The sequence below is a fragment of the Talpa occidentalis genome, unplaced genomic scaffold, assembly GCF_014898055.3.
Source record: "Talpa occidentalis isolate TD23 unplaced genomic scaffold, MPIMG_talOcc4v2.1 talOcc4.9, whole genome shotgun sequence".
Lineage (NCBI taxonomy): Eukaryota > Metazoa > Chordata > Mammalia > Eulipotyphla > Talpidae > Talpa > Talpa occidentalis.
In genome coordinates this window covers 33826078-33837211 of record NW_023605305.1, presented here as the reverse complement: position 1 = coordinate 33837211, position 11134 = coordinate 33826078, and the positions used below count along the sequence as shown (strand labels likewise).

Genomic DNA, 11134 nt, shown 5'->3' with positions numbered 1-11134 from the left:
CACACTCTGAGGCATCGGGTATTGAGTGGTCTCTGCATTTGGGCCTGTGTACATTTTTTTTTTGAATTGTCCATTCTTTAACACTCAGTTTATTTGCTGCTTCATTTTCTCATATCAATTGTTCCTGAGTGATTGCTGTGACCGGCATTGCCTAGCTGAGCATTGTATACTTAAATTGGAAAAATCTGAGCTTGTGATTCAGCTAGTGACACAAGTCAAGAGAGTAAGGCTGAGCTTTGAGAGGCTGTCTGTCAGTCACCTTGAATTGGGACATCTGTCCAGATTAATTGTGAAGCTTTTCCAGAATAGCACGAATTTCCTCTGGACGATAGTTCCAAGGCCCAGGTTCACCCTGCAAGAGAAATGAATCAGGCGTTTCCAATTTGCCAGAGATCTGGACTAGTGATATCTGTGAATATACCTGGGTGTTGTGAATATAGCTTTGTGAGTGACAGATGCAACCATAAGGTGGGTGAGATCACCCAGGGAAAGGGTATGGAGTGGGTCAGAGAAGTAGGAAAACCAGAGGGGGTAAAGTGAAAGAGTTTCTAAAGGAGAAAGGGATCTGCACAAATAAGTTTTTCTTTCCTAATCAGACCTTCACACTGGCCTTATTTTCTCCATCCCTTACAGCAGTTCTACCCCTTCTACGAAGCACTTGTGCCTTTCAATCCCAGCGCCTTAGTTCACTGCTCCTCAACTCCTCCCAACTATCCCCAGTCCTTGCTTCCTCAAGTTCATGCCTCACCCAGTAGCCAGAGATCTTTCTATAGATCTGAGACGGCTTCTCCCCAGCTCAAAACTCTTTAATCCCACGGTCTGCAGATGAAGGCCAACTTCCTTGATCCAGAATGAGACCCCTATAACCTAAATGCCCTGATTCTCCATTCATACCCTAAAATGCCCTAAAATGCCCTAAAATGCCTCAGTGCCTCCACCTACCCTCTTCCCAACATTTGCAATGACTTTCATTCCTTTTGTTCATGTGATTGACTCATCCTGTTGGGCCCAAGCTACCATCATCTCCTCTGAAAAATCTTTCCTTCCCCAGGAGTTGAAAAACTTACAGCCTGAGAGCCAAATCTCTCCTGATGCCTCTCTTGATTTTGTTTACCTTTTGTCCCTGAACTGAATCATTGCAAGAGAGATTATTGGCCACAAAGTTGAAGATATTTACTATCTGGCCCAGGAAAGGTTTGCTGATCTCAACTCTGGCATCCCACAGTACTTGGGACCCTATTTGGATCTTCTTATACCCCATCTATGTCAGACTTGATGGGGTTCATCTTGTGTTGTGTTGGGTCATTGGTTTTGTGTGACCAATACACAGGCCTAACCCAGGGTCAGGACTCAGCCAGCTTGCCACAATTACGCCATCTTATGACCATGTCTTAGCGGAGGGGAAAGGAAAAAGGTCCTGAATTCTTGTTGTGGCTCTTGGCACCATGGGGATTCATCTGCAAATTTTTGCATGTTTCATTTGTGTGAGTAGGGCTGGTTTAACTTGTGGACAGAGGAGCATCCACATGGTCAGGCTTCCTGGCTCACCAAGGCTGGAATGCCTTTAGCAGCTATATAGTTTATGCCCTTGCACCAAGGGATCAGATGCTACATGACTTTGCTTCCCCACCCTAGCGAGGCTGGAAACCTAACAGGGACACAATCACCAGAAAGGAAGCCAGGAATCAATTCCTGCTTCAGTTTTTCTAGTTCCTGACTGCAATATTTGTTCTCTTCCAGCTACCTACATCCCCCTCCAGGCTCAAGCCCACCTCTGAAATTAGCTGCTTCAGATCTTCCCACTCCTGTCCCATCCCATCCAAAAGATTTAGAATGGAACTCAGAGCCTTGTACAGTGTAGTCTTGGGCAAGTCAATTCCACGCTTGGCGCATTGTATATGAAATGAAAACATTATTCTCTCAGCTTCAAACCAAACCAGAAGGAGGCAGTGGCAGACCAGATACAAGGGGCTCTCAAGTGCATTGTTTCGTCCCCTATGAGAAGGGGACCAACATCCCCATTTTGCAAAAGAGGAAACTGAAGTTCTATGAGAAGAAAGAACTTGCCTGTGGTCACATAATTAGTAAGTGGGTAGACAGTGATTTGAATCCAGATCTCCCTGATCTAAGCCCTTTGCCCTTGCCTTCCCTGGCCTCCTACCCCGGTCACCACCTTGTAGAGGATCCTGCCTTCCTGGAGTATATAGAGTCTCTTGGGCAGTGCTGCATAGAGCTGGCTGCTCTGGTTCTTCATTGTGTCCACCACCACAGGGCACTGGGGGTTCCTGTCCAGCAGCAGGCGGGCTGCCTGCAGGCGATCCTGGAGGTTCCGGTGCTTCCGGATATTCACGTTATTCTTAAAAGCCCAGCCATCTATAAGAGAAAAGCCAAGCAGTGGGCCCTGTAGTTACAGCAGACACTTCCTGCAGACTAAATATGCCCCATTCTTAACTGAATGTCCCAGATAGAGGAACCCTTGGCCCAGTTTCCTATTATGGGTGAATGCACAAGATTACAAAGGGAGTTAGTGATTGATCCAGAACTGACAACCCGGGTTACTGACTCCCAGACCTGGGCTCTTAGAAAAGCCACTCTAATAGACCAGTCTTCTTGAGATTTAATGTGCACATACATCATACAGGGACCTCATTAAAGGAAGATTATGATTAGGTCTGCCTAGGGTGCTGCTGAGAGAATAGCTCCCAGGATACCAAGGCTGCTTAGAGAGGCAAGGGTCAAGAGCAGTAGTTGTAATTGTGTGCTACCCAGACCATCAATGTCAGCCTCACTACAAGTTTGTTAGTAATAAAAATTCCTAAGCCCTTTCCTAGACCTACCAGGAATGGAGCCTAGCTATCTGTTTTAAGAGACTTCTAGATGATTCTAAAACATGCCAAAGTTTGAAAACTACTGATCTAGAGCCTAATTATTCTACTAATTAGCCTTCTAATTATTCCTCACCATAGTGTTCTTTCCAAACTGCAAATCTAATAACACTCTCCTGCATAAAATTTTCCCTTCCTCCTATTGCCCTCGAGATAAATTCCAAATCCCTCAATGTGCCCCACGAGATCCTCAGTGATCTGACCCTTGCCCATCTCTCCAGCCTTCACCAGTCAAGTGGGTGAAATACTTGGGATTTCTTTACTCACCCTATATCCATCTTTCAATTTCCGCCTTTTTATTACAGTTGCTGCCTCCACCTGCAGCACTAGTAGAGCTGGGGCTTCTCTGTCCTAGGTTTGGTTAATAGCCTCTGCTACTTTTTTTATTTTCACCTGCTTACTGCCTAAAGGTAGAAATCATTAGCTAAACAAACAACCACAAATTGCCACTGGTCTTGCTCTTCTACTTGCCTCATTTTGGGGAAGCCTAGAACCCAGCATGTGGTCACAGGTTCCTTCAACAGCCTCATAGTCCATGTTTTCAATAACAGCTGCCTCCAAGGGTAACAGAAGCTGCTTCTATCAGCAGATTCTCAATGCATCAAGCTCCTTCACTTAATACTCTTCCCCCAAGAAAAACCAGCTCTCAGAAAAATTCACATCAAGGTCCAAGGCCCTGGACACATGTATTTATTACCTGCCCTTAAGACACCAAGACTCAGAGGACAGTAACACCAACTACATTTGTATTATTTTGGGGCAGCCTCCTCCGCCCATTCATTAGTGCATGGGAGCTTCACAGCAGCTTCCTGTGGGAGGACAAGCAGGGATTGTTGTCCCCACCCTGCAGCTGACAACATGGAGATGCAGAAAGGACAGTGACTGGGCTCAGCAACTTTAGTTGTGAGTTTCTTAGCAACAGGAACTGGGTATATCTTTTGTCTCTATATTTTAGGCCCAGCATAAGTCTGGGACATAGAAAGTACACGTTAAGTATCACTGAATGACTCTATAGGTGTTGCCACCCCATTTTGGTGGCTCAGGAAAGCCACAGAAGATAAGTTGCCTGAGGCCACAGAGCCAGCATATGACAAAGGGAGGAGCCATACTCAGGTCTGAAACTCCAAAGTCTTTGCTCTTCCCACTGCTTCAGACCTCCCTGTAATTCACCTGAACAAACATGTGGTGTGTGGGGAAAAGGAAGTCAACTGATTTGGGCCACAGACCCCAGACCTCCTAATATCAGAGAATGCTGGCTCTAAGCACTTTAATTCTGGGATTCATGCTGCTCTCTTCTGTGTGAACAAAAAGAAACGAGTACCCTGGGGAAGGAGCTGGGGAGGAAGAAGAAATACCCAAACTAGAAGTGGCATGGCACAGAGACAACCACCAGCCAGATGTCAGAAAGGGGACAAGGAGCCTTCCTCAGTGGCTTCCTCAGTCCTAGTTCTTCTGGACTAAGATGGATTCTGGAGAAATAGGTCAGGACCAGAAACAATTTCTGTGACAATCTGACCCTACATGTTGCAGTTTGCAATTTGTTCTTTTAGTGCCTGGACCAGCAGCTTCAAACTCATGGAGGGATCTGGTTAAAAATCCAAATCTCAGGCCCCTGACTGCCCTGTTGAGCCAGAATTTGCATCTTAAAGGACTGGGTGACAAACACACATTCAATTTCTGTTTGAGCAGCGCTACTCCAGGACATTTCACTCAGCCTTGGCTGCCCGTCAGCAGTCAGCTATGCTACATGGAGACATCATCTCTTCTCAGCCACCGAGCCCACAGAAGTCTGTCTGTGCTTAAGTTCTCTTCTTTAACTGACAGCAGCTGCTCTCCAAAATGGGGTATTTGACAGAGATATACTACATTGTGCTTGCATTTGCTCTCCTGTTACCTATGCTATTTGGTTTCAATTTTATTGTGGGAATGTTCTGATACACATAGAAGTAGAGAGAAGAGTTAAATGAAACTTGATGTACCTATTACCCTATGCTAATATTTTTAATTGCCCTAAAGTCTTAACGAGGACAGAAGTTGCCAGTTATATAAGCTCAGTATTAAGTTGAAAGCTGTTCTCACACCTGTATACATATAAATCAAGACAAAATTGGTCTGGGGTGGGGCCCAGAAACCTGCATTTCAACAAGTAACCCAGGTGGCATCCTGGGACCACACTGGGGAAATCATTACTGGGCCAACTTTACTGACAATGAATTAGTTGCCATCTCTCCACTTACATGAATAAGCCAGGAAAGCTAATTATGGCCTAAACACTCATTCACCCAACTTTTACTGAACTCTGACTCTGTGACATGAACAAGGGTTGAGTGACAGATGAATCAGTATCTTTTCATCTTGTGGGGAGACAGGTAAGTAAATCACACCCATTTCACTAGGTCACATGAGACTTCTTGCCTTCTTCACTCTAGGTTTGAGAATTAGGCTAAACTCATGGGTTTGATCCCCATGAAAATCATGGAGATGCGATGTATATGACTATTTTCTACAGTACAGTACAAGGGGCTTAGACCAGCTGTTAAAGTTTCAGGGAAGGGCATGTCCCTTGTAAGGGAGGACTTTCTCACAAACAGCTGGCCAGCAAAGGAACAATATTTCCAGGGAAGTAATGAAGATGGGTGACCACTTGTAGGGCTATAGACAGGATCCTTACTATAGGTGAAAACTAACCTACAGTAGGAGTTCTCAAAGTCTAGTCCCCAGACCAACAGACTGGGACCCACTGACTGAGATGAACCAGTGTCCCTTTCACCTTGGAGAGTCTTGAGATAGATTTCACAAATAGCTACCCAGCGGTCACTTTACCGTGAATTTTTAGGTCTAAATTAGCTCCTATTAGCTTCTATTTGCACCTCTCCCTTGATGGCCCTATTTATCCAATCAAAACGTTAGGTGTTCTCCCAGCTAGACCCACTCACTCCAGTTTTTCTGCTTTATGTTGCTGGATCAAAAGTAGAGACCATGGCATTAGGTAGTGGTGGATAAACCTAGCAAGAACTGGGATGTAGGAGACGCTTGAATGGCAACTGTTACCCACCCTCCAACTCTTCCTCCCCACCCTAAGGAGGATCTTATGGGTAGGGGAGAGAGAAAAAGAGGACCAGAATAGGGAGAGACAGGGAACATTCTATACCTGATGCATGTGCTTCTTCAATGTAAATGATTAGAAAATCTGCTACAGAACTAAAATCTTCAACAAGATTCTTGAATTGGTCAAATTTGAAAAGAAATGAGGGTCAGGTGCAACTTCCAAAATTCAGCACCAACGGCCTGTTGCCTGAAACAGAAAAGGAACCACCATAAATCAGTAATCTACATGTAGCATTTCTTTTGTAAGCCCCACCTTCACTCTTGCATTTAATTCCATTACCTTCATTTCTTCTCTCAGTTCCAGGGCATAGTGTGGTGCAGAAGCCTGGACCTATAGCTTAGCAGAGGTAGGAACTTCTGTTTTTTAATTGGAAAACAACCTCAACACTACTGATTAGTACCCTGGAAGAGATTTAGAGTGTGCTTGGGGGCAAAGATTGGTATTGTGGACAAAGTTTGAAACAGGTTCCCTGCTTTCCTGACAGCAGAGAGAGATGAGCTGCAAAAGGGGGTGGCCATGCTGAGGACTGGCACCCTGCCCATGTCCACAGGTCATGGTGTAGAGAACACCATTTCAGATTGTCAGGCAAGGACCAGCAAGTCAAATATATTTTTATAAATGGGAAAACAGCTCTATAGTAGGGCTGGATTCAAACCCATCATCATGACCCTCAGGCTAGTAAATTACACTCCACACCAGTTTCTCACAGCAGAGAAATCCCATTTATAGTTGCAAGATGACACTTCATAAGTACACATTGGACAGATTTTAGATTTTAAACAGGGACTGAAATAAATCCAATTTCAGATTAACTCCCGGGTACTCAGCAAATAAATCAACCAGTCTTGCCTTCTACCACAACATGCCAGTTAATGAATGTTTCACCTGAGTGTGTGTCTGAGAAATGTATGTATGATGTGTGTGCATGTGTATGTAGAGGATAGGAGGTGGCTGACAATTTCCCTGAGCCTCTGTTGTCTGATCTAAGAACAGAAAGTTCACTAACTGAATGTTGGAAGGCATAAGTTCCAGTTCTACTAGAATACACTGTGTGACTCTGAGTAAGTAATTTACCTCTCTGGGATTTTATAGCTAAAGAATGAAAGAGTTGGTTTAGATTGTGTGTAAAAATGAGTTTGGCTTTATACCCAAAGCATGCAACAGAGCTTTTTATTGACCTGGTGGCATTCTAAAGCAGTCACAGGATCTCTTTCTAATGGGCAGACCTAACGTAATCATGTTAATGTGCTGCTTTCTGAAAACCTTTCTAGAATGCAGCAATACCCTCAAGATAAAGTCTACCTACCCTCTTTAATAAGACATATAAGGTCCTCCAAGCTCTGCTCCTCGATGATGTCACCAGCCTCATAGTTCACCTCTTCATGGCTCCCATACCTCACCTCCCCTGCCTCTTGGACCTCTGCTGTTCCTTCCCTATGTCCTGCTTGGCTGCCTATTACTCTCTTCCTCACCCTAAGAATTCACTGTCTCTAGACAATCAGCTTACCATCCTCTTCTCCAGAAAGCCTTCCTCTCACCACCTTCTTACCCCATCCCACTTCTTCCAGCATCTTCTGGCTGCCTTTCCCACTACACCATCTCCTTCCCCAGGTTACGGGATCTTCCAGGGCAGAGGCCAGTTGTGTTGATTTCTGTATTGCCAGTACCTAATATTTCAGGGTCAATGTGTTAAACGCCAATTGTATTTCATAAACAGAGTTCTCTTTAGTCTCTCCATCTCCTTATCTCTCCATACTTGGGTCCCGGGTGCCACAACAGGAAGCAGAGACAAACAGAGCTGTGTTTATAGTGTAAACTGGCCCACTGAAAATGAACAGTTGAAAGAAGCAAGTACATTTTGTGAACTGGCCATAATGCAACTTGGCTGTCATAGAACAAGTCAGAAGATGATTGATCATCTCAAAAGAGAAGCTGGAGTATAAATCAGAACTTTTCAACCCACCATCCCCCCTCCTGAAGCACCCCCATTCTAAGCACCTCTCAAGCACCAGCCTCCTAACCTTTCATGAAGTCCCAAATTATTGATATTCAGCAAATTGGCCTGGGTTATGTTACTGTACTTGGCATATAGTAGATGCACACTAAAAGTCATTACCCTCACTGTTGAATAAATAGATGTTATTTGTGTACTGTGGTTTAAAGAGCAAAAATCTCTTGCTTTTTCCTCTGCTACAAAAATCTTACTCATCTTTAAGGCTTAGTCCCAAAATCACCTCTTTCAAGAAATCTCCCAAGCCCTGCAAGCAAAGTTCATATCTTCATAGCCTCCCCCATCACACAGAACTGTAAGGATTTTACGACACCCGTCTTGTCTGTGGAACCACAAACTCCTTTAGTGAGAAGGAAGTCCTACGCAACTGAGTCCCTGGCATCTATCTGGGGACCTGGCACACTGGAAGGGCTCATGAGTGATTGCTGGGGTGCACGGAAAAAACAAGAAGAAGCCCTGGTTATGGGTCTGACTCTGTCACTCGCTTGCTCTGTTATCTCTGCCTTTCAGTTTTCTCCATTTCACTTCTAAAATGAGAGGGTTAGATTAGGTCAACATTTCCCAAGGGTGTTCTTTGGAACCAATATGATGATGATAGACATTTACTCAAGTGGGGAGTGGTGTGTGTGTTTAGGAAACTCAGTGCTATGTTAAACAAAGTTTTTTCAAGTTTTGTTTGTTTTTAAGCTTCAGGGCTTCTCAGAGTCTTTTCCTTCTTCATGTGCAAAATGTATTTTCAGAAGTAGACCATAGTAGTAGGATTCCCCAAACTACTCTGACCAGGAAACCAATGTTGCAAAGTATATCTGTGGGATTTGGGTTCCAAAGAACAAATTTTGAAAAACCCTCGATTAGCTACCTGCTCAGCGACCCCGTCTACTCCATCAGCTGTGTCTGGGCCCTGGGGATTCAAAGATAAATCAGACACAGCTCTTTCCAGAGGCTCCCCATTAAACAGGAAGATCACACTTGGGTTAAGTGGTCAGATGCTGGGGAGGAAGAATCAGTTACACAGGTGCGGACAGACAGCCATGAGTCCAGAAGGAGAGTGTGCCTGGCCACGTGGGGCCTAAAATGGCTTCAGGGAAGGAGCACATGAGAGTCAGACCCTCAGGGATGAGGGGGGTTTGAACAGTTAGCAATGGAGGGGAAGGGCCAACAACATCAGCAAAGGCAGGGAAAAAGGGAAAGCCCAAGGGACATACAAGCCCAACAGCTTGTCTGGAAGGTGTGCACATTGGGAAGTCCACAGATAGAGTTGGAAAGAAAAGGTGGAGACTGACTGGGAACGACCTTGAGTGCAGGACTGAACCTGGACTTCATCCCCAAACACAGAGGGTAGCTGCTGAAGGTGAGTAGGGCGGGGTATGGGCCAGGGGTGTGCTTATGGGAAGGTAATTCACAGACTGGGTAGAAGAAAGGAGACAGGGAGGAGGAAGTCCTGGCAGGAAGAACAGTTGTTGCCTAGAAGAGAGAGAGAGAAACCAGCAAACAAACAAACAAACAAACAAGTGCTTCAACAAACATTTACTGAGCAGGAGGCCTCCCTGGTGGCGCAAGGGGTTAAGCCGCAACCTATAAAGCTATCTGCAGCCATTGAAGCATGAGTTCGATTCCCCCATGAGGGAGGAGACCCACATGGCACAGCAGACCTCTCCTGGTTCGCCTGCTGTTCCCCTCAGTGTATTTCAGTACATCTGCTTGTTCTGTACCCCACTATGTCTCTGGTGAATCCTCTCACCCCCCGGCACCTCTGGCCTATACCCCGGCTCTTGTATGCATAAATAAATAAATCTTAAAAAATATTTACTGAGCAACTCCATGAGCTAGCTACAGTGATGGGGACACCGTCGTGGGTTACAGTGATGGTCTGCTAAGGCTGGTGAGTGTGATCAACATTAATCAAATGCTCAAATATAATTACACGCCTAGGATAGGTGTTAAAGAAATGTTTAGGATGTAAATCGAGCATTCAAGAGAAGGTAACCTAGTCTGGGGCAGTCAGTATTGGGTCATTGAAGGGTGAACAGGAGTGGAGGGGGCAGAGGGGATGAAGAGCATCCCAGGTTCTCTTGCACAACTGCGAGAGCAGTACTAGAGGAAGAGAAGGCCAGTGTGTCTGGTTCGAAACTTGAGTGCTTGGGGAGATGGTAATGCCCCTCAGAAAAACAGAACCCAGACGAATTCCTGGTTTCAGGAAGCAGGAAGAGGACAAAAAGCCTAAAAAGAGTAGTCAGAGTGGTAAAATTCAGGACTTACCAACTCATCTCCCCACCACCTTCTATGACCCCTGTTCCAACCTCTCAAGCTTGTACCAGCCTCCTGACCTTGCATGAAGTCCCAAATGTTGCACGTCTGGCCCGAGAGGCAGACCACAGGGCAGTTTGGGGCTAGACCTCCTTGCTTAGTTGAGTCCTCCAGTCGCTGCCAATAGACCTTCAGGATGAACCAGAAATACTGGGTGCTGAAGAAGGTCGGGCCCCAGTTCTCATAGGAGAAGTGGGGGTTCTTGGTCATACCAGTCTTCTGGCTCCTGGCCAGGAGCTGCTGCTTGACTCTCCTGGGAAACAGTGTCAGAAGTATTTTGCCCATAGCTACATGCAGGGCCACCTGCAAGAGTACCCAGAGTCTCTTCAGCCACAGCTCGGGCCAGGGCATCCTCATCTTGACACAGCCAGAGCTGGTTCTGAGGCTGATGGACAGAGAGGCAATGGCTGGGTGACACTGGGTGGAGCTGAACAAGGGTACAGGGTGAGAGCAGCCAACCCCAGGCAGGAGGAAGGTGCCAGTACAGAAAGTGTTTGCCTCCCTGTTGATAAATGGAAAATTCCAACCCAGATGCTCAAAGGTCTGTGCTAATCATGATCATTTCTGATTTTTTGCCTTAACTTTTAAGAGATTCTTGGATTGAGAGACTAGGTCTTAAATCTTCCCTCTGAGAACAATACTTTAAAAGATCACAGAGACTCTGGTCCTTGCTAAAAAAATCTCTTAGAAAGCGATTAAGTTCTAATGTTATTAATCTTTTTAAAATGTAAATTATCCTTAATTAATGAATGAGGTTTTTCCTATTCACAGCTTTTAGTTGGAGGCCCTTACCAGAGGATTTGAATCTGGAATTTTCCTAGC

The 11134-nt window shown here is 45.3% G+C and overlaps 1 protein-coding gene across 2 annotated transcripts; it reads right to left on the bottom strand.

The window, feature by feature from the left end:
- Positions 1–217: 217 nt before the first annotated feature.
- DIO1 (iodothyronine deiodinase 1) lies at positions 218–10669 on the bottom strand. Of its 2 annotated transcripts, XM_037500562.1 has the most exons (4): positions 10333–10669; positions 6037–6180; positions 2174–2373; positions 218–352 (listed from the first exon to the last, which is right to left on the bottom strand). In XM_037500562.1, the coding sequence occupies exons 1-4, from the start codon at positions 10667–10669 to the stop codon at positions 284–286; spliced, it is 750 nt and encodes a 249-aa protein (XP_037356459.1). In that variant the 3' UTR covers positions 218–283. The 2 variants fall into 2 exon arrangements, with proteins under 2 accessions (XP_037356459.1, XP_037356460.1); XM_037500563.1 differs by lacking the exon at positions 6037–6180.
- Between the last annotated feature and the right edge of the window lie 465 nt (positions 10670–11134).

Coding starts and splice junctions, on each gene's coding strand:
- DIO1 (XM_037500563.1), bottom strand. CDS start 10,669: ATGAGGATGCCCTGGCCCGAGCTGTGGCTGAAGAGACTCTGGGTACTC. Junction 2,374..10,332: donor CATTTGGGACTTCATGCAAG/GTCAGGAGGCTG, acceptor TTTCTCTTATAG/ATGGCTGGGCTTTTAAGAAT. Junction 353..2,173: donor AAGGCAGGATCCTCTACAAG/GTGGTGACCGGG, acceptor TTTCTCTTGCAG/GGTGAACCTGGGCCTTGGAA.